The sequence below is a fragment of the Seriola lalandi genome, unplaced genomic scaffold, assembly GCF_002814215.2.
Source record: "Seriola lalandi dorsalis isolate HSWRI2012SDOR001 ecotype SW California unplaced genomic scaffold, Sedor1 jcf7180002054588, whole genome shotgun sequence".
Classification (NCBI taxonomy): Eukaryota; Metazoa; Chordata; class Actinopteri; order Carangiformes; family Carangidae; genus Seriola; species Seriola lalandi.
Window position 1 is genome coordinate 1,524,774 of NW_019525141.1, and position 26,331 is coordinate 1,551,104.

Genomic DNA, 26,331 nt, shown 5'->3' on the forward strand with positions numbered 1-26,331 from the left:
GCTGTAGGTCCATGAAGGAAGTATTTAATGTGAAGTATTACAGCATAATTTGTAGAATAGTGTCTAACTGTAGCATATTTTTGATCTGATATGACACTGTATTTTATTTTTCATTAGACTAGGATCTTGTAAAACGATTCTAATAGTATATTAATTAATTACAATATAATTTGTTGTAATAGTGTCTAAGAATAATTTATTTTGGTTCTGATATGTAATTATAGGCGGTTTATAATTGCAGCATAATTTAGGTGTAGTCTCTAAAAAGGGTATAACTATGTTTGTTTAATGTCTAATAAAGAACATATTTTTATGGTGTTGTCTGATTTGACACAAACCACGGATTGTTACATCTTATTATTGTACTGTAAAATAAAGCGCGGCCCATTAATGTCACAGCACACAAGTGTGCGTTCTTACCCATCAACTTCCTCCCACTCCCACTAAATCTAAAAGTATCTCACCAAATTCTAGGTAAATGACAACACAACACAGACTTTTTTCTTTCTGCAGACAACAGCCGGTCCTCCCTGTTTCAGTGCCATTAAGCAAACTGTCAATCACAAGCCTATAGCTTACTGCTCGTCTGTCATTTTTAGCTCAAAGAGAGGAACAAACACAACAAAAATCATGCCATCTGACTGAGTACCCACCAGCAGAAAAGACTTATGTGACCGTTTGAGTTCCCTTTACCTAGTCAGAGTTGTGGATTGGCAGCACCTCTTAATTACAGCGGTAGAATGCAACAATTCACCTTGTGAGTAAGCTCCATCTGTAGAGATACAGATGTGCGGGAGGAAACATAAGGTACAGCTTTCTCCACTGTGATCTGTAAACATCAGTTATAAAGGTTCCACCTCCGTTCAGTTAGTGGCAGTGAAGTGCCCACTTTATTGCTTTTACATCTCCAATCACAAGCATACGCAAATACACACACGGAGGAATGGAAGCACACCCACACAAGCTACTACATCTTATTCAAATTTTGTTCAAGCCTCCTGCTCCCTCGGGGCAGTACAACATTACAACAGTGGGTGGTTATTATTTCTCTTCTTCATCACCCTCTGATGCTGTCATACATAGAGGAGCACCTGAGGGGGGTGATGATTCATAGAGACCCAGACTGCGGTGGAATAAAATGGGTGAGGGAACATCTAAAAATTCAGGTTTAACAAGCAGTTTAATGCCCTTATATTTTTATTCCTGCAAGCTGCAAGCGGATAACAGTACCTCTGAGTAACACGCTACCTCTCAGTCTGCTGTGTCACTGTGTCTGACAAAATGATGACTGGAGCTTACAGCAGTGCCACTGATCTCATTCTGATGAGGTCACAATCAGCTACACCCTTGATGGTCAGAGGAACCACATTTCTCATGGGGGCACCTGTCTTCTTTCCTGGCAGCAAAATGCAGAGGGTGACTGGCTGACTTCAGTGATGATCTTTGCTTGTAAATTTCAATTATTATATTCATTCCAGCCTCTGTGTGAAGTATGGACGTAGCCTCCATGAGATCACCGACAGGTTTCTGAAGAGCGGTTTTGAAACTCAGAGTGAGCTGCTCCACTGTCACCATCTTGGCAGTGTCTGACTCTATCCCTAACTCCCAGCTAAACCAATTGGGCGCCGAGGTCAAACTCCAGGTTGTTGGCTAATGTCAGTGGTAGCATTAGCATCATGGCCAGTTCCCGCAATCACTGGCAGTGGCTAGCAGTGCTAGTCCCTTCCCTGCTCCTCCTCCTCCTGCTCCATCACCTCTTGTCCTAGCTTGTCCTCATCTTCGTCTGCCTAAACCAGGCAGGTGGAAGAAGTGGGGGAAGTCCTCTTCCCCCGCCGGTGTCAATGAAGTGTCGGACTCGGACTCGCCACCAGCCAGGGCAGCCGCTGCGTCACCACCACCAGCCAAAGGGTCCTGCCGACATCTTCACAGCCAGAGATGAGGATTGTACACACACCAGTCTGGTACAACACAGCATCGACACCAGAGATGCACACCCTATCCGCCTCCACCCCCGTCGCCTGCCCTTTGCTAATTGGGCTGCAGCTGAGCACTGGAGTCGCTGCATTGTCTATTTAGACATCATCCTTGCCCGTGCTTCAGATTTTGATAATGCCCTGGCCAACTTGAGGGATGTCATACAGGCCATCTGCCAGGCTGGTCTGTGCCTTCATCCCAAGAAATGTCATTTGTTTTTTGTTCCTTCTTGAGTCATGTTGTCAGTGTAGCAGGGTGTCCACCGACCCAGCTAAGGCAGCTCTAGTGAGGGACTGGCCTGTCCCCCACAACGTCGGAGAAGCACGAAGCTTCCTCGGCTTGGCTTCCTACTAATTGCATTTTGTGAAGGACTATGCCACCATTGCCAGCCCACCACACTGACTGACTCAAAAAGGCCAGGCATTCCAGTGAGGTGATGATTACACCACCATCTTTATGCGGCTTCAATCAGCACTCATTGAGGCTCCTATGCTGTCCTATCCAGACCACATTGACGCCAATCATGTGGGTATGGGAGTGGTGCTATCCCAGGAGGGGGAGCATGGTGAGCAGGTTGTCGCCTACTACAGCTGCTCTCTCAACCGACCAGAGAGGAACCACTGTGTCACTCACTGAGAACTGCTGGCTGTCGTAAGAGTGCCCTGCCACCTCTGATCCTACCTCTACAGACAGAGATACCTTGTGCACACTGACCATGCCTCCCTCACCTGGCTCCTGAACTTCAAGGAGCCAGAGAGGCAGTTGGCACAATGGCTGGAGAGGCTACAGGACTACGACTTTGAGATCCACCATCTGGCTGGCTGTCTTCATGCCAATGCAAACACCCTGCCCTTGCGAGGAAGCAGGGTGCAGGCACTGCCAGCCGGGTGAGGACATAATGCAGTGACCCCTGTGGTGGCAGCCTTGCGGACCCCCCAACTGGATGACAAGAACATTCCTCTGGTGGGTAGCAACAGCAGCCCCTAGGTTTCACATCCAGCCGCAACTGACAGCAAGGGAGGCATGGAAATCATCAACCTCCAGGGGAGGTTCAGACTGAACCCCTGGTCTACTTATTCCAGCGTTTTCCAGCTTGTCCACGACTTGGTGGGGCCCAGGTCTCTTTGGGGTCCTCAAGACCCTACACCGGCTCTGGTCCCAGTTCTACTGGCCAGGATGTCGCCAAGACGTGGAGCTCAATGTTCATTATTGTGACTCCTGCACTGCTCAGAAGGGACCAACCTGGCGCGCACACACACCCCTGCAGCAGTACCAGGTGGGGGCCCTGATGGATCGTGTGGGTGTAGACATCCTGGGCCTGTTTCCTACCACCGACCAAGGGAACCGATATGTCCTCATGGCCATGGACTACTTTACCAAGTCACTGAGATGTTCTGTCACTTCAGTGTGCCTGAGGAACAATATAGTGACCAGGGGTGGAACTTTGAGGCCGAAGTGTTCGACAAGGTCTGCCAGCAGCTGGGCATCAAAAAAACCCAGACAGGGTCCAGTGACGGGATGGCAGTGGTTAAGCTTATTTGATTTAAATAATATAAGATAAGAATAAGACTAAATCACTGACTTGGCTTAAGCTGTTAGTGTTCATGTCTGGACAAAACAGGAGGATGACAATCTTTAACATACAGCTAAGTTCTTTATGGCCCAACAGTCAGATGGATGTCTACTCAGGTTACCTGACCTCAGTCCAGTAGACTTCAGATAGTAAAGACTGAAAAGATTTGACCCCAGATGTTACACATTGTGGCTAAAGTTTAATTACCTGCTCAAATTATCTTTTGTTCACTGAAACCGACAATTTCATACTATTTGTGATATGCACAGCATGTTTCTATCTGGAAAGAAAATATGAATTTATTCCCTGGCAACGGCACTCAGATACTGCCTAAAATACATGGACTGGGTATTGGTGAGTAAACGAGTCTATGCAACGATCTGATACCACATAATTTATCAATAAACTTTACTCTTTCACAAATGAATGCCATGCAAGGTCAGGGATTAAATCAATATTGTAAAGAAAATATGGTATTGGAACATCTCTAATCATTGATTGGGTTGAAGATAGCAATGACGATGTTGAATAATTCAAGCAGAGCAATGTGCTTTGCAGAAAAAGGCTGATGCATCAACGTTTATGAATCTAGACTCCAGAGCAATGCGAGGCAAAGTCACAGTCTAAATGGTAATGCAGTTTGTGCATGTGTGTGTGTGTGTGTGTGTGTGTGTGTGTGTGTGTTTACATGTGTGTGTTTTGTGCGCTTGGTAAGTCACAGAAGGTCTGGCCTGCCTGAGGGTGGTACTCACGGCTCGGTGTGAAAGATATGGGGGTGGCACTGCTGAACAGCCTGAGAGGATACTCTGTCTGAGGTCTGAGATGGAGGGAGGATGTGAAAAAGAGAGCGAGAACGATATATCCACACATACACATAGGCAGCTGGGGAGTGCCTGATAGAGTGAGGGGGGAAAAGAGGAAGAGTGAAGAAAGGAGAGGAAGGGAGGGAGATAAGCGCCTTAGAGGGTGGGAAAGATAATGACAGATAGGGAAAGCAGGAGGCCGAAAGTGAGCGAGCGAGACAGAGACAGAAAGAGAAAGAGAAAGAGGGAGATATAGAGGAGGCGAGAGGCTGAATTTAATAAATTAGATCAGGCGCCTTGCCGGTTTCCTAGCAACCCAGACAAGACGAGCCAGGTCTGGCCTGATCTGTGCTCCAGAGTAAAGGTCTTTTTCCTCCGCCTCTTCTTCCATCTCCCTATGCTTTTTCTTCTTCCTCCTGCTCCTTCTCCTCCTCTGCTCACTATCAGCACCAGACACAATCACTGTTTCAGTCATTGTTACAAACGAGTATATTTAGAAGCAGATTCATGTGCGACTGATCTACAACTCAGAGACTCAGAGGAAACAGGCTTTTGTTTGTTTGTTTTATTAAGATCCCCATTAGCTTTTGCATAGCAGCAGTTATTTTCCTGGGGTCTAAATCATTCCGATGTGACAATAAAAAAAAATATACACAATCACAATAACACAATATAGTGACAAAGATACATACACATCACAATACAATAACTCAAAAATAGACACATACATCATAATACACAATACAATAACACACAGATACAGTATATTCACACACACTCCCTCGCATGAGCACTCACATACCTGTATGTGCGTGTACATGCACACTCCAAAAAAACGCTCAAAAAACATATCACTGTATATTCATTACGCTTTTATAAAATAAAATTACTCATTTGTCCTGCTTATTTAATTTGTACTGTACTATTTCTAAGGGCACCTCCAAGAATTGCCACCTTAACATGGTTGAAAATTGGTCTCGGGGAGGGGCCAAACTCATTCATACAATTATTCACATATCACCATCATCTAACCCGCATCAGGGAAACCGTGGCCCCCTCTTGGAGTCTGGTGGCTGTGCCTTGATCCATGGTGTCCGGTTGGGCATAGCCCGAAAAGAATTACATAGGGATGCCATCCTGTGGGCCCACCACCAGCAGGGATAGGAATCGGGGTTGGGTTCTGCTATCTGCGATAACTGAAGTTGGACTGTGTTCTGGAGTCTTATTTTTAAGCACTAGATAAGTAGATTATGCCTTTAGCATTCTGTCGTTCTCAGGTAACTTTGAACCACGTGTCATTTCATTATTCCAAACTATGTCACCAGTTCATTTGTCGTTCAAAGTTCAACTTTACTCATCCGTAATGTGTTCATAATTAACGCCTCATTTATTCAGCTGCTTGTACACAATTAGCTATAAATAAAGTCTTCTTTATCACCAAGTCATGATCTTGTTTATTCCTTCCAAACAGAGAGGGAAATCTCTGTATCGAGAGTTCAGAAAGTTCGGATTATTTGGTTTGTCTATTTTCCCTCAATTGAAGGTGGTGCCCCAATTTTCAACGAGTGCAAACTTAAATTCAAGTGTAGTAGTTGCTAGTTAGATCAGCTGTTTGGGGAGGCTACAGACCTGGTAGACTCAAATGTGTAGTGACCCCTGTCAGCAAGGATGTCTCATGAATCCCAGGGGAGGTCAGGGAAATGAAATCCGAGTGGGCCATGATTAAAGCCTCTATTGTGGAGGCGACTGCAGCGTTGTCGTCAGAAGGTTGTAAGTGCCTGTTGTAGCAGCAACCTGAGAACCCGTGGGTGGACAATGTTGAAAGAGGGTGTCAAGGTGGGGAAGGAGACCTTTATGGTCAGTTCTCAGGGTTCTCCTAAAGCAGCAGATGGGTACCAACAGGGGCTGTGGCTGCAGTGGTCACAGATGCAAAAACGTAGGTGTGGGAGGAGTTTGGAGAAGCTATGAAGAAGGACTTTTGGTTGGCCTCAAGGAAGTTCTGGCAAATCATCGGGAAGGGAAAGCTGTACTTTGGCCCAAGCTGTGTTCAGCAGTGAAGAAGAACTGCTGACTTTGAGTGGGGATATTGTCAGGCGATTAAAGGAACACTTTCAGGAACTCCTAAATGCAACCAACATGTCCTCTAAGGAATATAAAGAGTTTGGAGACTCGGGTAAAGCATCACTCATATGTCTGACAGCGGTCTCTGAGTTAGTCAAGAAGCTCCGCAGAAGCAAGGCGCCATGTATGGATGAGGAGTGCCAAGATGCTGAAATCTCAGGACATTGTTGGGCTTCCTTGGCTGACATGCATTTTCAGTGTTGCATAGAGGTCTGGAACAGTTCCTGTGGACTGGCAGACTGAGGTGGTGGTTCCCATATTTTAAATGGGGGAGCAGAGGGTGGCTTTAGTTATCACTTAAGCACACTGCTCACCTGTCCGGGAAAGCTTATGCCAGGGTGCTGGAGAAGAGGCTACGAACGATTCACGGAACTCAGATCCAGGAAGGGCAATGCAGATTCCGACCTGGGTGTCGAAAAGTGAAACAAACTCTTGTTCCTGGAGGGGTCATGGGAGTTTGTCCATCCAGTCTACATGTATTTTGTGGACTTGGAGAAGCTTATGACCATATCCCGCAGGAGGTTTTGTGGCGGGCACTGTGGGAGTATAGGGTGCCAGGGACGCTGCTACAAGTCATCTGTTCTGTTCAACGAGGATGAATTGCTCCCTTCGGGTTGGGAGTGAGTTGCTGGGAGCTTAAGATCCTTGGGATCTCATTCACGAGTGGAGGTAAAATGGAGTGTGAGATTGACAGTAATGTGGGTGTGGTATTGGACCATTGTGGTGAAGAGGGAACTGAGCCAGAAAGCAAAACTGTTGGTTTACCAGAAGAATGAGATCGCAAATATAAGCAGCTGATATTAGTCTTCCATAAGGGGGCTGGGCTCACCCTTACAAAAAGGCTGAGGAGCTCAGACATCTGGAGGGAGCTCGGAGTACAGCTCTCTAAAAATAGATGTAAAAAGACGATAGACTACATAAAAGGAAACATTATTGAAATCCTTTTACTCAATGAAAACCCTTTTTAGGTGACAAAGTGGCAACAGAGTCATACACATTATACATGTATGTACCATAACCACATGCTTTGCAGAGCCCTAATTGTTGGTTGAAATACTGTCAGTTAAACTCATCTATTCACAGCAGTCCAGTAAGATGGCATTAGTATCTCTGTCCATACACCACAAAAATCACACATTTCATGTCATTTTTTGTCAATTATACTGAATTATACCAGTGCAGCAAGATCATTTTAACCTGTTTCCAGGACAAATCTACTTTTTCTGGAATCAAGGACCATATTTATGTATTGTGTTGCAGCTGTGTGCCTTATTCTGTGTTGCTTGAAAATACAGAAAATACTTACTAAATACTAAAACAAATAACATATTCATACAGAAACATGACTCAATAACACAAAAAGTACTTGATGGATTTTTTCACTTTCAGTTTTTAATCAGACCTATTTATTGTGGCTGAGTTTTGAACAGTGCGCAAGTAGCTGAGAAAGAAAACGAATCAGGCTGCATGCATGTTGCTATCAGCGCTGTCCTGGGGGCTCATTGGAGCATCGAACCTGCACAGTTGCAGTGAGTCACAGCAGAGCTGGGGCAGACTGTGGCTCAGATCTGCATTTTTAAAAGCTGTTTGATAGCTATCTGCTGGAGGAGCTACAAGGCATGACACAGCGAAACAGACAGTTTGTAAATGACTGGAGCTGCAGTGCATTGCTCTGCTCTCTGCAGTGGCACCAGTATTAGAATATATTCTCTGTGCCCTCATGCCTGCTCCCTCATCAACTCAGAGCATCGGTGGCCTTCGTATGGACCTGATGTTCTGACAATGATGCACCTTCCATCTGATTTGACTGTGACTGGATAAGTGAAAAAACTCCGGTAATCAATCCTGTGATTCATCAGTGGGAGATTCTGAGTCAGTGGAGTGGCTCACAGGTCTGTGGAGGCCCCACCCTGCCATTTTCTGTTTAATGGGCTCATGTCAGAGGAAGGATGGCATTGCAGTAGCTTTATAGTGTGTACCCTGAGGTGTCATCTAAAGTTAATTGTTTGATATGCAACTAATGATATTGATAAACCGCCAAAGAAGGCTCTGGTTTCACAGCCTCAGTGGATGGTGATGTATTTTCATGTATAAGCCCCCAAATAAATACTCCTCAGTGTGCGGTATATACTTTGTATGATGTAGTATTCCTTTACAAATCCTGATGGAGCACCTTAAAGAAATGAATGAGATTCCTTCAGTTTCCTCATCAATAGAGGAAACTTCATTATACTCACCTCAATGTCCAAACAGCTGAGAGGGACAAAACTGGCTCCACTGGCTTCACGTGGCTCAGAAATACTTTCACATGAGCCTGCATCCTCCTCCTGCATCAATATATATATATATATATATCTTTGGCAATTGCTAAAATGGAACCGTGTCATATTATATGTTGGTTTCAGTTTGTTGTCTTAAAATGAAATAACAAAGGTGCGAGATATTAGTGCAAAAAAGGGGGGAGTGCAGCTGTTCCCACAAGCTCCACATCTCCTCTTCTACACTTGAGTGCCCTCCGGTGGTGGTGTTGGGGAACTACATCGGCCCTTTACTGAACACAGGCGCGTAGGAATCATTCCTCTCTCTGGCAGAGGGCTGACAGCTCTGAAATGATAAGGGGAGCTGGAGGAAAAATATTGATTCATCTGTCACTTTTTCTCCATTAAAATGAAAAGCAAAAGAGGGGGAGAAGCAGAATGAAAGTGTTGCATCGCAGATTAAACATATGATGCAGGCGCGAGTCTGAGCTACATTATTCATGTGTGACAGAAGACAGAGCAGCGAGTGGACCGTGGTTATACTACAGCAAACATTTTATTTGTGTTTACACTTAAAATAAATAGAATCAGGAGAGCTGTCACAACAATTTTAGGAGCAAAATAATTTATGCAATACAAGATTTTTTCATATTTACAATCACTGAGAAGCAACTGGCTCATGAAACTAAACACAAAGTCCTATTTCCCTGTGTCAAATTAGCTCCAACATTAATGCTGCTGTGAAAGACTTCAGTTAAATCAGTTAAGCATCAAGCTGACTTTCTTCCCTCAGCCTCTTTAAACTCTGCCTTTTATATTATACACAGATTAGATCAGAGCGTTTCAGTAAGGAAATCACTAGGCCTCAATCCTTCCTTTCAAAACTAGCCCCAGAAGAGGAAGAGATATTTATAATATATAAAATGATATATATATGTAATCATTATATCATTTTATATATTAAATATATAATATAAAATCATATGATTATTTATATATTATATATAATGATAACATATATATATATATATATATGATATTATTATATATATTATATATATAATGATACAATGATTTTATATATATATATATATATATATATATATATATACACACACACACACACTTATATATAAATATATATAAAGGTTTAGCTTAGACTTTCCAACCATGAACCTTTTCATGCTTGGTCACCTCCACACCCCCAGTTTGCTTCTGTTAGTAATTTGTGGTGCACAGGCCTCCACATCATCAGGGCTCATTGATTCAGACTTCAGAGAGAGACCAAGTGAAACCGGAACTAGTTCTAGTTACACAAATATAGTTGCTCAGCAGTTTGTAGTGTTGTTTACTCCATTTGTCTAGTAGTTCTGTTTATATGGGACTTTAACAAAAAGCAGTATGCAAAAATGTCACCTGGTTGACATATGCAGTTTTTCTGCTTTTATATTGAAAACAGTCTGTTAAATAATTAGAATTACTATGTACACTGTAGGATCGTTAATATATTATTGCCAATTTCACGATAGACCAGTGCTGTTCTTTACTGGCAAATATTTGAATAAATTAAAAGATGTTTGTAGGAAAATATTGACTATAAACAAAAAATATAGATATACTGTTTTAATTTTTTTTTTGATAGGGAGGGTTAGATGTTGAAGCTGTGATGAGAGATTCCAGCTAAAAAGAGATATCATGTATCTGAACATCATGTGTCTGAACTTAGACCCTTTAAACCTTAATGATTCAGAAACCAGTGACATATGAGATCTGTGTGAGTGTGAGTATTACACCACATCCAGCTGATAATATCTGTACAGACAGACATCTGCATCACTGACAGTGAACATGTTCAGTCCACATTAACCTGGGAGAAAGACAGAAAAGTGGCTTCACACCAACAAAGTCATTTAGAGTTCCAGTTCAGTTTAACAATAAGAAACTTCAATTCACTGGTTTTTCCAAAATGATTTTAAATGATAAAGTTTGAACTTAATCTTCATCTGAGACTCAAAATCGACACATAAATAAACAAAGGCAAATCTCTTGAGGCAGCTCATTGTTACAATAACAGTTTGAATCACCTCTGTGCTGACACACTGACACACAAACATACTCCATATAAAAGCCACATGTCTCGTAGATTCCAGTTTATTCCTGCTCTGGACCAAAGCTGATCTGGTTTATTCAGAAACATTAACAACACAAACAATCAGAGAGCACAGCTGCTACAGAGCAGAGCAGATCAATATGGGCAGCAGATGCATTTATAGCTGCTTCCTGGTGCTGATACTACTGGTGCTAGTGCTGTATACTGAAGAGTGTATACACTTCCTGTCTGTGTCAGCATCATATGGAAAAACCACAAACCACAGGTGAAGCTCTGCACAGAAAAAACCTGACACACGACACTGTAACTGAGCTTTCTGATTCTTTTTCACTCTGATATCATTTATCTGACTATATTAATCATATTCCTATTGTATATAAAATTATAAAATTAAACTGTTGTTAAATGCATATTTACCAAACATATACAAACACCAAGAATATGATATCAATTCACCTTTGAAATATCTTCACGTTATTAAAAAATACTTTTTAGAAGGTATTTTTTACATATTTGGGTCAGAGAGTGCGGGCAGCTTAAGGCAACGTATGGACAGTGATGTGATGAACACTGAGGCTCTGTGGTTGCTCATGTGCTCAGCAGAATTTCATTGAATCGATGAAATTCAAAATGCCTCATTTCCTGGTTTCTCGGCTACACTGGGAAAAGGCAATTCTGAGAAAACACTGTAGAACTAATGCTCAAATTATAAACCAAGAGGCTGCAGCGCCACCCTCCTGTGTGTGTGTATGTGTGTGTGTGTGTGTGTGTGTGTGTGTGTGTGTGTGTGTGTGTGTGTGTAATTAAAAAATAAAGAAATAAAACAAAAATGTGATTCAGGCCGGTCTCATCTGCGTGTGAATGCTGTTAAATAGCATGAAGTAGGGGACTTGGTGAATGATATAAAGCCTGTATTCACAGAGTTTCTGAGAACGCGACTGAATCACTGCTCCGTTAATGCGACATGTGAACATCAGCGTGTCATGAATCGAACTCAGCTCTGCTCCTGTTAGAATATTTATTATGTTCCATCTCCTGGTTCCTGCCTCGAGAACGTGAGATCCTGATCCTGTGGTTCTGCAGCAGCTGCTGAAGTGATGCTCCCCTTTTTCCTCCAGAGTCCGGTCCCACAGGTCCCCCCCCCCCCGGCCCTCCGGCTTGTCTCCTCCTCAGGCCACTTTAACACACACCTGCAAAACTCGCTTGTTGAAGTCGTCTGGCTGGTCGGCGTACACGTAGTGTCCGGCTCCGTGGATTGTCTGCAGGAGTGAGGACAGTAAGAGAGGCAGGTGATTAAAAACATGGCGGATTAGGTTTATTGATTCAATAAAACAATGATGGAAAGGAATTCTCAGTTTTAAAATTAAAAACACAGTTATCATTCACAAATCAATGCAAATATCAGATAAACAATGTGGTTGGCAAACAACATGGCTGCTGCTGTTTGTTTATGAGGGCCCAAGCACTGAACGTTGGGAGAACCCTATTGAAACTGTTGTTTACTGCACACACGTCAGGCCTGGTGAAAATGTTGATGTTTTGATGTTTTTGTTCAATCGCGCTCCCTAAACAAGTTCAACAAGCCCTATGTTTCACCTACATGTACGAGATGTGGTAGGCACATGTCACATGTCACATGCGAAGACCTACAAAAAAGCTTTCGTTATATATGATGTCACATTGAAGTTGACCTTTGACCTTTTGGATATGAAATGTGATCTCTTAATTTTATCCTTACAGACATTTGAGTTAAACTGTGTCATAATTAACGTGTGAATTTGTGAGTTATGACCAAAAACATGTTTTGTGAGCTGATGGCGCCCAGTTTAAAATGGAATCTGCCGATGCCGGCTTTGCTTCGCCTCTTCCCCGGCTCACAGCCCGACCGTGCAGTTCTGAGAACTTTCTAAAAAGCAGTTGTGGTATCTGTAAGTGAGAGGCCTTTTTTTTGTGAATTCTTTTTTCTTTTTCCGTTAGGGAGGCAGGTGAGAGTCCTGTATTTTACTTTTGTTTTTCTGTTAGAGGAAGTTAGAGGTAAAACTCCAGATGTTTTGTTTGATTTTTTTCCGCATTGCTCACCCAACTCTTGAAAATTAAAATACTTCTGTTGGACTGCAAATTATTAAGTTAAAGTTCAAAAATGTATCAAACCCAACATCAACTCTAAACAGGAGAAATGTAGGAAAACTTCATAATAACGTACAGAATAAAGTATTTTCTCTCATCCCGGACGCCATGAACTTACTATGATCTCCACACGAGACTGTGGTCTCATCTCTTTGATGGTGCTGCCGGAGTTGCTGTCAATGCTGGAGCGGGAGCCGTAGACGATGGTGATGGGGATGTGAGGCTGCAGCTGCTCCATCCTCTGCAGCATTGGCCTCTTGGCATAGCCATAGGGAATGGTCATGCTCTTAAAAGCTGTTTCTCCACTGTGACAACACATGAGAACAATCATCACAACCGGATAGCTGATGTCAAGACATGATACTAGGTAGTAACTAAGGTAATGAATAAATTGTCTTCATTGCAGTTATTAACATGAGCAGCAATAATGAGGCCTGACAGGGGAACAGAAATGGAGGAAGACCTTGGGGTTTGTGCGTTCAGGTGGTAGATGTACTCTGACACCGTGTTGTCACTGAACATGGAGGAGAACTTCCTCTTGAAGTCAGGTCTCAGAGTCTGGACTAGAGTGGGACCTGCAGGGGCCAGACAAGCAGACGCCGACATGTCAAAGCCAAGCATGACGAGGCCGCTTCATTATGTTACGTGATTATGAACAAGGCGGGTGAGAGCGCACACACACAGGAACCAGACTTCATTTGTCTTCTGGACCAAAATCAGCCTCAGAAGAACATGTTTGAATTAGCAGCCCAGTCATATTTAATTTAAGCAATATCACATGAGAGGGAGTGATGTTGTACTGAATATCAGCACGGCTGTGATTCGGTCATAGGTATGAGGCCGCTTGCTACTTTGTCTAAACGTTACCTCAGGTGTGCGCTGAAGTATCCAGGCTTCTTCTCTTCATCCTCTTCTGACGACCAGACATCATTTAATTCAAATGTTATTTCTGGAAATATTTTCATCTTCCATCTCAAGTTTGTTACAATCGAAGACAGATAACGTCCCAGTGCTGTTGTGCTCTATATCAGCACTCATGGAATCAAATTAGTGGGTCGGAACTAACTGTTGTATAATCAGTCTTATAGCCCAGTGGTTCACATCAAGGACCCAAAACTGACACAAGTAAGACCACGGACCCCCATCTGATAAGATTTTGTCCCAGGGTCCCACATCTGCTCAGGCTTTTGCATTTAGATGTTTGATTACAGAAAGTGTTTGAAACCCACGGCCAACATAGTCATACATTCTGTCATTAGCTGTCTCTTAATTCAGGGGCATCATCCGTCATAGGCTGCATTTGAAGACTGACTGCATTAGAGCAGCGCAACTTTCAAATGCTCATTAAAAATGTGTCCCATCTTTTGCTGGGTAATGAAGGCTCCAACAGCTGGATCCTTCATGGCCCAACCCATCCCAAGATTCATTGTGTGCCAGTAATGAAAATAATATGGCAGCAAAACAACAGTGACAGAGAGCCTGAGGATTAGACTGTTAAATGTAAGCATTGGGTTTCAGCTCAGGTCAACAGTTTACAGTGGAACTGTTAAAACCAAGAGCCTTTAAACCTCAAGTTTTTGAGAAATTTTTTTTTTTTTTCAAGGTTGCTAGGCGACAGGAGCCATGCTTTGCAATAAAACAGTAAGGCCGGGGACAGCTGGTGACACAAAGCAAAAATCCTCTATAGACCAAACCGTCTGATTTCAGTTCGGCCTTCATGGTCTATGAAAGGCCACACCTTGGTAGACCGCGTCCACTGAGGATGCAGCCTCTGAATTGGGAAACAGCTCTCATTTATGGATGGAATTATAGTGAAAATAAATAATACTCATATTTCCTGGGAAACCCAGGAACCTCCTCAAGAACGTCTGGGAGTCCCCGGACCCCACTTTGAGTGTAAATGTGCTCATTATGGTGTTGGGTATAACAGTGGTTCTCAGTTTTGTGTTTGATATATATTGTTATTTGTCAAACATTTTCTCTCTCTAAGCTTCAAATGTTGAGTCATTATTTTACCCTGCACTCTAATTTCCAAACTCCTCATTTTAACAGTCAGTCCTATTATGGCTGATACTTCTGTTTATTCCATTTTTCTGGATGTTCTGTGCCACTGAAACTACTTCCCCTCTTCGAATATTAAGATTTCATCTGCTCTAATTGATAAAAATCCGGTTGTGTCTTTGCTCTCCACTCTCACCCAGTGGTCCGACCAGTCGGAGGCCAGCCAGCGGGTTGAAAGGACTGAACATGGCCCCGAGGGCTTTGATCCACACCGGGATGGGACGGTCGGCCTCTACTGTGTCCGGGCGCTCGGGGAAACCCCAGGGCTCCACCAGGAAGATGTGCTTCACTCTGCAGACCAGAGACAAAGACAAAATGAAGTTCACCTGCTGTTTGGCTTCTCTAACATTTTGTTACATGAAATGGGTTTTTCAGGCCCAGAAATATATCTATATATTACATGACTAAAGGACATGGCTCTGTCTAAAACCTGCCTCCGAGTGCCACTGAGCTAACAGACAAGTCACATCTTGTTTGTTCAATCTGTTCAAAAACCAATGTGTAAAAATGACACATCTTATTGTCTCCCCGAGGTTGCCAGGCAAACATGTAACATCTCTAAGAAGTCATGGGCAAGGTAAGCTAATGAAGTCCTTGTTCCAACTTCATTATTTACAGAAAAGAGTGTGAGTTCAATCTTCTCATCTGATGCACAGTGAAAAAAGAAATAATTCCCAAAATGTTGAACTCTTCCTTTTAATATTTTTCATCTTGATTTTATCTCCTATAAAATGATCTGAACTGGAAAATATCTCTTGCATCACACATTTTGTGTGTGTGTATGTGTGTTTTTGTCTTTTTTTGTTAGTTTTTCTACAATCTAGGTCATTGTTTCAATTGCTTTATCCAACAGTCACTGAAGGTATGATGCTATCTCACATAAGTTTCAACTAACAATGCTAATGGGAGCATATGCACCGAGGCCTCAGCTCCACACACGCCCAACCTCTTTGCCCATTTTTGGATTACCTGGGAGATAAGCGGAGTCAGGCACTGCCAAGATGGCGACGGTAGAGCAGTGGGTGATGTCACGGAGGCTATCTTCATTTACAGTCTATGGTTTTACTTCCATATAAACTGGTTTAGATGGTTTGTTTACAGCCTGTCTGATTATCTGACTGCTGTATCTTGCCCTGTCTGACTTTGCTGTAGCCATGTTACTGTGCACATAGATTTCAAAAATGACTTTGGTGAATACAGTGCTGTTGTAACCAATAAGGATGATTGGAGAAGCTCTGCAAATATGTTGGTTGGATATCAGTAAACCCATCTTCAACCATCCTCACATCCACAGGGTGACAGACAAAGAACACTACAGTAAAGACACACTAGCCACACGCCAGAAACTATCCAAAGTCTATGCCAACTGCACCACATTGACCAACATTACACCCAGTACAAATAGTTTCTATTATGTCTCGTTATAAATAAACAGGAAGCTTTCTGTTCAGGCCACAGCATGAACAATGAGCACAGTTTAGCTTGAAAAAGGACATATGTCCCTGATCAAGAGCATCTTGTGTTGTAACTTAAAGTCCGTTTGGAACACTCAGATATTATAGGGCAGGAAGAGGGAATATTTTAGCGTTAGTGATGAAGGAGGCTGATAAGGGATTGAGGACATTTTATCAGACATCCCTCGGGTAGAGCTGAGCGCATGCTGGACGCTCGGCGCTGGAGACGCAGCAAGAGGAGATGATTTAGGAGAGATAGGGGCTAGTGGGAGGAGAGAGGCTGCTATTATCACTGGCTGCCAGCACCTACATCGACACAACTATATCCTGTACAGATGCTGGCATGTTCTGCTACAACCATGTTGACACTAAGAGGGCAGAGTCACTATTCAAAACACTGTTCAATGCAGAGTCATTTTATCCTCTGGGCAGCTTCTGCTTCATTTGTTCTTTTTTCTGTGAACCGTTAAAGGTTAATTCTAGTTTATTACAACTTGGGTCTCCAGTTAAAACTCCATATTTTCCTCTTCTGTGTTTTATTTGAAGTACTGATCCATAAGAAGATATATTTGTAGTTTTAAGAAAAAATACTATCACAGTGTAGTTTTACATCTCCTCTCTCAGGCTTCTCTCTGGAGCTCTAGTGACAACAGGTCAGTGAGCCAATCAGAAGAGAGGAAGCTCTGAACCTCTCTCCTGATTGACTGACTGTTTTCTGAGTGATCCAATAAAAATATAGCAGATTTCAGGTAAACACTCAAAGAAACCTTACAAGGTTGGATGGTGGGTCCAGGTGGGCGGGGCTTGGGGCATGGCTGAGGGCAATGACTGCTTTGTTTTGACATCACAAAGTTACAGAAGTCCTGACGGCTGGTTTTAAGGCTCAGTTTCTGAATACAGGCTGTGTGCATTTCTCTGTGGACTGAGGCTTTGATACTTTCACAGTATTAATATAGAACCTAGACCTGATCTATAATCATGCATGGGCATGGACATCTACCTTTATACTATATGGAGCTTTAAAGTCCACTTAGCGGCTAGTACATGGACCTTTCAACCATATTATATGGTCTTCTTTGGCAGATTAATTAGTAGATAGAAAGATACTTAAATCCATCAACTTGAGAAGTATGATGAACTTGATAGTAGACAGTCGATTATTTAGACAACCAGCAGTCACAAAGCGACATTAGCATTTGGAGTCATGTTCCTGTCCAGTATTCCCTTGCCTTTTGGCTCTTCACCAACTCCTGAGAGAAATATCCGGCTCTTTAGCTGCTAAATGCCCCACTATGTTCACCAGCTGCTCTCTCACTGCGTCTGTCTGCTGTTGCAGGTACTGGACAGTGGATTTTTAAATCCTCACTGATAACAGAGCAGCAGGAGTCAACCAGAACTGGAAAGAAGAAGTGCTGAAGGTGCAGCTGCAGATTCAGGTGATAATTCTCTGTAAGTTCATCACTACTAGTGACCCTTTCATATTCTTTTAAAAATATTGATTATAGCCACTTTCAGTACACTCAGTTAGATGTTCAAAGGAGAAGATCGCAACTTATTTTTATTTTAAGTTCTTCGTCATTTATCTTTTTGCTCCCACACACACTGTCTCCTAAAGCCTTCACTGTACACAAACCTTTATGTATACCCGTACAGTCAAATCCAATACAACGGTTCTTTTTTGCTATAGAGGTGCTAATTAAAATATATGTTTCAGGACTGAGGTCAAAGTTAGTGACGGTGTTCTGGTATTCTGCCCCGATCATGTATGTAAATGTGGAGGACACAAAACCAAAAATAGAATGAACATATAATTGAATTTACACATTGTATTGTGTCAATAAAGCTGCAATAGATCCTACAGGTGTACCTAATAAAGTGGCTACTGTGAGCTCACAGAGATTGTAATAACCCTGAATTATTCTATGAATGTGTATTGACAGGCTCCAATAAGATTATAAAGCATTTTCATTGGGAATATTCTCCTTTAAAACTTAAATCTAACTGCCAGTCATTTATGAAACTAGCTCAACTGTGTTACTGTGTGTTGCAGTACCTCAGAGCTCTGATGCTAATTTATCAGTACAATGATGCAAATTCAACTCAATTGAGTTTTATTTATTTAGAGCTGAATCATAACAGAAGTTATCTCAGGGCACATTTCATATAGAGCTGGGAGAGAGAGAAAGAGAAAGAGAGAGAGAGAGAGGGAGACCTGCTAATTATCATTATAATTATTATTATTATTATTATTATAAGTGATTGAGTGTGAGAGACTGCAAGGACTCGAAATGGTATAAAGAGGAATGTGATATGTCACAAAGTGCTGTCCCCTTCCTCTTTATACCACTTCGAGCCCTGGCAGTCTCTCACACTCAGTCACTTACCAGGTGACGTCAGTTAAGTCTGTGAGGGTTTAGGACTTAGGCCTCAGGCACCAGATATGTACATACACACACACACACACACACACACATATATATATATATATTAAAAAACCAAACATCTGAATATATGAATCTCCTACTGCTCTACATCTTGTCCAGAGCCACATACAACCATCCTGACAAACCAGTTCCTCCACCTGGGCCTACTCTCGGTGCGTTTTTCTTCATACGTCCTATGTAGCTCCTCAAACATCCCTGCCCACTCTTGCTCCTTGGCTTGCAGGACTTTTGTTGACTCTTGAAGTTGGGCCTGCAGCTGCTCCTCCGCCGCCTTCACAACAGCCTGGAGCTTGACAATTTCCGCCCTCTGGCTCTTCAGCATATCCTCTTTCTCCTCCCGAATCTGACTAACTGCAGTGTCTGTGATTTTCTGTAACTCACTTATCTTAAGGCAAACCACTTCCTCCTCCTCTTTTTTCTCAGTAAACTCTTCATCTTCAACATGGTGGTCTGATTTCAGATTCTCCAAACTGAACTGAAAAACCTCTTTGTACTCCTCATGTTTGGTTACCTCCTCTGGCTGAAGCTCTGAAACAGGTTTGTCTGTATCCAGGCTCTGCAGGAAGGTTGGTCCACTATCTGTGTTGCACTCTACGGGTTTGTTGTCCTTCTCACTTATCTGGACCTGTATGTTCTGTCCGTCAGCAAAGATATCCATGCAGTCTGCGTAGATGTCTTCACTAGTCTGCTCTTGCAGCTGTTTCTTGGCATTCTGCAGTTTGCACCTGAGATCCATATTAATTGCATATTCCACACTCAGTTTGGAGGCAGAGGTTTCCTCGACGTCCTTCAGTAGATGAAGGAGATTCTGGTTTGTGTCCTCTATAGCTTTATCACTTGTGACCTGCATCACTAAACCATTAACTTGGGTTTTAAGCTGCTTGATGATTTTATCTTTGGTTTTAAGGTTGTTATTGGCCCTCTCCTGTTTGTTTTCGGCACAGCGCATGCTACATTTGAGAGAAGATATTTCATCCCTCAGCTCTCTCTCAGTGAGAGTTTCCTGTGTTTGTCTGCCCTCTAGCAGAGCCAGGACTGCATACAGGGTTTCAGCTCTGGTTTTCAGCTTGGCCCTTTGAGGTCCAGAATACATCTTAAAGAGCATGGCCTGTGCAGACTGTAATTCTTGCGTGACTTTTGTATGGTAGTTTGCAACATAATCCTGAACACGGGCGTCCAGACATTTAACGGTTCCTGTTGCCATCTTTCTTTTTCTCTTTGCGATAATTTCTGATTATGCACACTGCTTCTGTGAACAATACGTGTGTAGTAGTCAATGAAAGGTCAATACGCTAGAGGGAGAGGTATATCTATTTACACTAAAACTTCAAAGGAATTCTGTAATGACATCACATTCTGTTATGACATCAGAGTTCAGTTCAATAGAACACATTGTTACCATGGTAACAGCAAGCCCCTTTTCAAAGCTATTGTAATCATAATCACCCTGTATACAGCTGACTTTAAATACAACTCTGATTCCTGCCACATCCAGAAATACTCAGATGACACAGCTATTGTGGTGCGTATCAGGAACAGCAGGAAGAGGAGTACAGGGATCTGACGATGGCCTTCAGTGAATGGAGCGACAAGAACTGCCTCCTTCTGAACACCTCCAGGACCAAGGAGATGGTCATGGACTTTCGGAGGTCTAGGCCCACCCTTCAGCCAGTCAACACTCCAGGGAAGGACAATGAGGTGGTGCACACTTATAAATACCTAGGTGTGCACCTGGACAGTAAACTGGACTGGTCCCTGAACACATCTACATGAAGGGGCAGAGCCGGCTCTTTTTCCTCAGGAGGCTCAGGTCCTTTGACATCTGCAGTGAAATGCTGCACATGTTTTATCAGTCACTGGTGGCCAGTGTATCTTTTATGCTGCAGTCTGTTGGGGCGGCAGCATGTCTGACATGAACACAAAGACTGGACAAGCTGGTCAAAAAGGCTGGGTCTGTGCTTGGCAGGAGTCTGGACTCGCTCAGGACTGTTGTGCAGAGACGCATGCAATGTAAGATGGAGGCCATCTTGGATAATACCAACCATCCTCTCCACAACATTCTTGCAGGACAGAGAACCAGCTACAGCAGCAAACTTCTCATCTCACTGCGCTGCAGAACCGAGAGGTTCAGGAGATCCTTTGTTCCCACTGCCATCCGGCTGTAGAACACCTCAGCCAAAGACAGTGGATCATGAACTTGACTAATTCAACTATTATTGTTTATTATTAACTACTATTATTACTACTATTGAGCTGCTGGACACTTGAATTTCCCCAAGGGGATGGTTAAATTATCTATCTATCTATCTATCTATCTATCTATCTATCTATCTATCTATCTATTGCCTTCTTTCACCCTGAGAAGGTGAAGCATAGAAACATACAGGTGAAGAGTAAAAGTGAAACAAAAACGATTACTGAACTTTGTTGACAGTTCTGGTCAAATGTTTATAAGGAATCATACAGAATTATAGCAGCTCCTCATACATAGTGTTGTGCATTATACCCTCCACACTGGCCTTTGTAAGGTTGGTGGCTCTCTGTCCCTTGGAGAAGGCTGGCTGCAGGAGGAAGATGCTGACTAGCCCATTTTCTTCTACTTAAGAATAATTATCTGCCTTCTTAGAGCTTTAAGAGATTTCAGTTTTTGACTTTTAATAAAGTTGCAAAAATACTGAGCCCTCAGAGGCAGGTAGCGAGTTTGACTCCTGGCCGGCAAGACCCTTTGCTGCATGTCTCTCCCCTACTCTCTCTCTCTCTCTCCCCCATATTTCCTGTCTCTCTCCACTTTCTCTATCAAAGAAAGGCATAAAAACCACCCAAAAAATAACTTTATATATATATACACACACACACACACACACATATATATATATATATATATATATATATATATTACAAAAACCTGTGTCTACCTCTTAAAGTCCGTCAGACTGAACTACATCTACTTTGCCCTGGTATAACTTTATCACACCAAACTCATATCAATGAGTTCTGCACTAAATGATAAAAAATTCCTTTTAAAAAAACAACACGACCCTCCAGTATGTTACGTGACATCCCGTGACCTGCACTCACCTGCCTGGGTGTTTAATAGAGTATGACACAGCCAGGTATCCTCCCAGGTTGTGTCCCAGCAGGATCATGGACTCCAGACCCACTTTAGCCCTCCATTTCTCTATAGACTCCACAAACTGGTCCTCTGCCTCCTGGGCATCTGAGGAGAACAGGGGTCTGCTGCTCTGACCGAAGCCCAGCAGGTCCAGAGCGAAGACGGGCCGGTGCTGACTGAGAGCGTCCAGGTTCTGAGCCCAAAGGCCCACGCCACCTCCGAACCCATGGAGCAGAACCATGGGGGTTCTGTGTTTAACGCTGTCTCTGCTGACAATCAGGGTCCACAGCTGGTTGTCGCTGGAGACAGGAACGTGCTGTTTGGAGAAAGGACTGTTTACACCTGTGGAGACAGTGAAGGGAGGAGTGAGAGAGTGAAACTGAAACACCGGACAACTTTTCATACAGACGTAGACAGAACTGATCCTCACCTCTCAGCATCATGTCCTCTGCAGACTGAAGCTGGCTCTGAGAGGTGGGACACCATGATGGTAACCAGCGGGGGATCCAGCACCACCTACACAGACAAAAGGTTCATGAGCTTCACCCTTATGACATACAGATGTGACCTGGTGTCACTGAGGTGTGGCACCAGGCTTAAAGGATGAAGACAGAAACAGAGGAATGAAGCAGCAGACCAGAGGGCACAAACTAAAAGTAAAGCTGAACAATAAGCTAAAAAAAAAAATTTCAGTTGGAACAGTCATTTTTGAATTTCATTTTCAGTGAAAAGAATATTTAAATGATCATGATGTGATTTTTGTTGGGGCCTTCTACCAAAATGAACATGTTCCTTCACATGTGGAGAAATATGATTTGAAGGCTGAGGCATCTCTGCGGCATCACAATGCTTCATTTATACATTTTTACCTTTATCATAAAAATTGCAGCTCCTGCTATTTGTATATTGCACTATTGCCATATTGTGATTTTGATAATATTTTGAATAATTGTTCAGCCCTATTAAAAAGTAACATAAACCAACATGGCAGCATCAGGACTGAATGTTAGCACTTATTAGCCTCTGTACGAAGGAGAGGGGACTGGTTTCATAGACAGCCTCTGTCGATGACTGACTGATGGTGAATGTCATCTTTTTTATTTTATTGATCTCTATCTCATGAAGTAAATAAAATACATTTATCATTTATCATCATTTTATCAATATTTCTGTTATTATTTTATTATTATTCTATCTCATTTTCCATGTTTGCAATGTTTTTTAATGTTTTTCATTTCACATCAATGTTCACATCATGTTTTTATGTTCATTTTATGTCCTTTTCATTTCTTTCTCTGTAAAGCAGTTTGTGCTACATTTCTGGTATGAAAGGTATATACAACCTGCAAACAAGGCTATACAAATAAAGTTTTATTATTATTATTATTATTATTATTATTATAGGTCTCATATAGTACGAAAGGTAGATGTCCATGTGTTGTTTGATTATAAAGTAGGTGTAGATTCTATATTTAATATACTGTACAATATTCAGACACTGAGCCTTAAAACCAGCCGTCAGAACTTCTGAAACTTGTGATGTCACAACAAAGCAGTCACCATGCTCAGCCATGGCCAAAGCCCCGCCCACCTGGACCCATCATCCATCCTTGCAGGATTTGGTTTCTCTGAGTGTTTACCTGAAATCTGCTGTATTTTTATTGGATCACTTAGAAAATCAGAAAAGAGGCTCAGAGCCTCCTCTCTTCTGATTGGCTCACCAACCTGTTGTTACTAAAGCTCCAGAGAGAAGAGTGAGAGAGGAGATGTAAAACTACACTGAGATGGTTTTTGGTTCTTAAAACTACAAATATATCTTCTTATGGATCAACACTATAGATAAAACACAGGAGAAGAAGAGAATATGGAGCTTTAAGTTGTTTTACTGTGTTAGCTCATCAGGCTGAAGAATTGAAACTCGGTGTATGAAGCCTTCAAAATAAAGTTTCTGCAGCGGAAACAGATGAAGAAATAGCAGAACAGGAAAGTCACCAGGCCCGGTAAATAACTCCACACACTTCTGTCACATTCAGCCCATGTATTTCCCTCTCTGAATGAAACTCTCCTTCTCATACACACACGCTGCTGCCTCCTCCTCATCCTCATCCTCATGTCAGTGCCTTTTAACGTCACCAGAATCAGGACCATGACTGTGTCTGCATCATCTAATCTTCATTTCAATCATCTCACCTATGTGAACTCACCTGATCCATCACTCACGGAACAAAAGTGAAACATTTCAGCAAATGAGCAGCAGGTGTTAAAGCCAAATGACCCTTTATTATAATAAACACATATTTTCTGTATTATTGCATTAGTATACTGTCTTGTTTGATGACTGTAGGTGCCGCTTAAAAGATAATCATTGTTTGTGCGTGCAGTTTGTTTCTGTAGTTATTACACAAAAACACAACCAGCACAGTTTGTCTACCCGCAATGGACTGGACAAAATATTAGAAACACCTCTCAGTGTAATGCAATAATATCCTTGGAGGTAGGATTGTTACACATGATGTTACAGTGCCGTAGCATTAATTACAGCCACAGTAGGATTACCTAAGGAATTACTAAGGGAGGCTTTCTGCCAGTTGCTGGAAAGTGGACCAGTGACTGCTCCAGACCAACTGCTTGATAAACCAGGTAGTTAATTAAAACAATATGTTTGCTGCTCACTCAGGCTCAGATGAGTCATAGACTGCTATAAAGCAGAGAACCATAACTGACATGGTTTTATACTATTGGACACACTGAACAGCCCATTTGTACACAGTGGAGGCTTCAAGTTTCCTCATCACACTTGTGTAAGTCGAGTATTGGACCATTAATGGCTCCAAATTAGTTGTGACGTAAGAAAGTCATTTCCCTGCGTACACATGTCAAGAGAGAGAGAAACTTTAACCCTTTGTATTCTAGTGTCAAACTCTGTATCTACATCATTCTGCACAGTGAAGCAACTATAAGAAAAACTAATTTCTCAGTGAACAGGGGCCATAGTGTTCATCTAAAACATGAACAGTCTTGTGATTTAAGGGGCTACACCAGGGCTCTGAGTGGTCTAGCCCACTGGTTCCCAACCTGTGGTATTGAACTGTTGGTATTGCAAGTGGGCCACAAATCAATGCAAATCGACTGCAAAACAGAACTATTTGGGGGAAAATGTAATTATACAAAAACAGTCATTATAATAATATTTTCACAATTTTTAAACAAAATGATCTTTAAAAATGTAGAAAAATATCCTTTAATTTTATTTCTCGTATTAAGTCCCACATCATATACTTGTTTGCTATCTCAGTCGTATTGCGTCTTAATTTTACATTCATGGTAAAAACTGGAGAATCAGTGGATAAGTGGTTATGGATAGGTGGTTAGCAACAGGAGGAATTAAAGGAAAGAGTGAAGAGAGTGACTGTTATTAAAATAAAAAGTTCTCTGAGAACATATATTATTTTTCCTCCGTATTGTCATGAGGTTGGATGTGGGACATGAACATTTTAAATATTTTCCAGGGGGGCATGAGCTGGAAAAGGATGGGGACCAATGGTCTAGACCAAACTTCAAAACTTACTTTATTGTCGTGTCCACATAGCCCCACACACTGCTGGCCAGACCGTCAACACCAACAACAGACAGCATTCTCTGAACAACCCTGAACAGAGTGAAACAAAAAGTGGATGAGGGCAAAGAACACTGACTGACCGATGACAGAGTAGATATACAGTTGTCAGTATGAGACAGATGTATATGACAGCAACACATTCACAAGTGAACAGATATTCAGTATGTCTAAACCATAATCTGTGGCAGATAAAGTCTGTAAATTTGCGAGTTCACTCTTTCATATGTGACAGTATGTTTCTACGTCACTTTCATGTCAGAGCTTCACAATGTTAAAGTGTTTATTTTAACTTTAGCGTAGTGCCTGACAGTTGGCAACTTGTTTAACTTTTGTTAGTGTTTGCAAAAGCATCTACACACAGAATAACACTGTGTCGTTGGGATACCAAATAATGTGACTCACTTACCATCGCCTGCATTGGTTGGTTAAACACTTTCCGTGAGCAGTGTAAGAGAAATTACTCACCCTCTGTTTGCCGTCTTTGCCTGCTCGGCCATACTGTTGCAACTCTCCTCTGCGGCTTCCCGCGGTCACGTGTCCTCAGAGACTCTTGACGTACAGTCAGCGATTGAAGAGGTTTGATTTGTTGTTCGGGGTGACTCCACCGTGCGGCGACACGTCCGAGACGCTTCGTGTCCCCGCCCATGGCACCGCTTCTTTTTTTCATCTATAAGT

The 26,331-nt window shown here is 42.4% G+C and overlaps 1 protein-coding gene across 2 annotated transcripts; it reads right to left on the reverse strand.

Moving 5' to 3' along the window:
• Positions 1-10,864: 10,864 nt before the first annotated feature.
• On the reverse strand, positions 10,865-26,222 carry abhd5a (abhydrolase domain containing 5, lysophosphatidic acid acyltransferase a). 2 transcript variants are annotated; one of them, XM_023419018.2, is made up of 8 exons: positions 26,122-26,222; positions 25,606-25,686; positions 22,468-22,553; positions 22,004-22,379; positions 15,164-15,318; positions 13,430-13,541; positions 13,085-13,271; positions 10,865-12,098 (listed from the first exon to the last, which is right to left on the reverse strand). In XM_023419018.2, exons 1-8 carry the CDS (start codon positions 26,151-26,153, stop codon positions 12,009-12,011), a joined length of 1,119 nt encoding a protein of 372 aa, XP_023274786.1. In that variant the 5' UTR covers positions 26,154-26,222; the 3' UTR covers positions 10,865-12,008. The 2 variants fall into 2 exon arrangements, with proteins under 2 accessions (XP_023274786.1, XP_087033459.1); XM_087177333.1 differs by lacking the exon at positions 26,122-26,222 and adding an exon at positions 26,063-26,109.
• Between the last annotated feature and the right edge of the window lie 109 nt (positions 26,223-26,331).

Coding starts and splice junctions, on each gene's coding strand:
- abhd5a (XM_023419018.2), bottom strand. CDS start 26,153: ATGGCCGAGCAGGCAAAGACGGCAAACAGAGG. Junction 22,380..22,467: donor AGAGGACATGATGCTGAGAG/GTGAGGATCAGT, acceptor CTGTCTCCACAG/GTGTAAACAGTCCTTTCTCC. Junction 12,099..13,084: donor AGTCTCGTGTGGAGATCATA/GTAAGTTCATGG, acceptor TCACTCCTGCAG/ACAATCCACGGAGCCGGACA.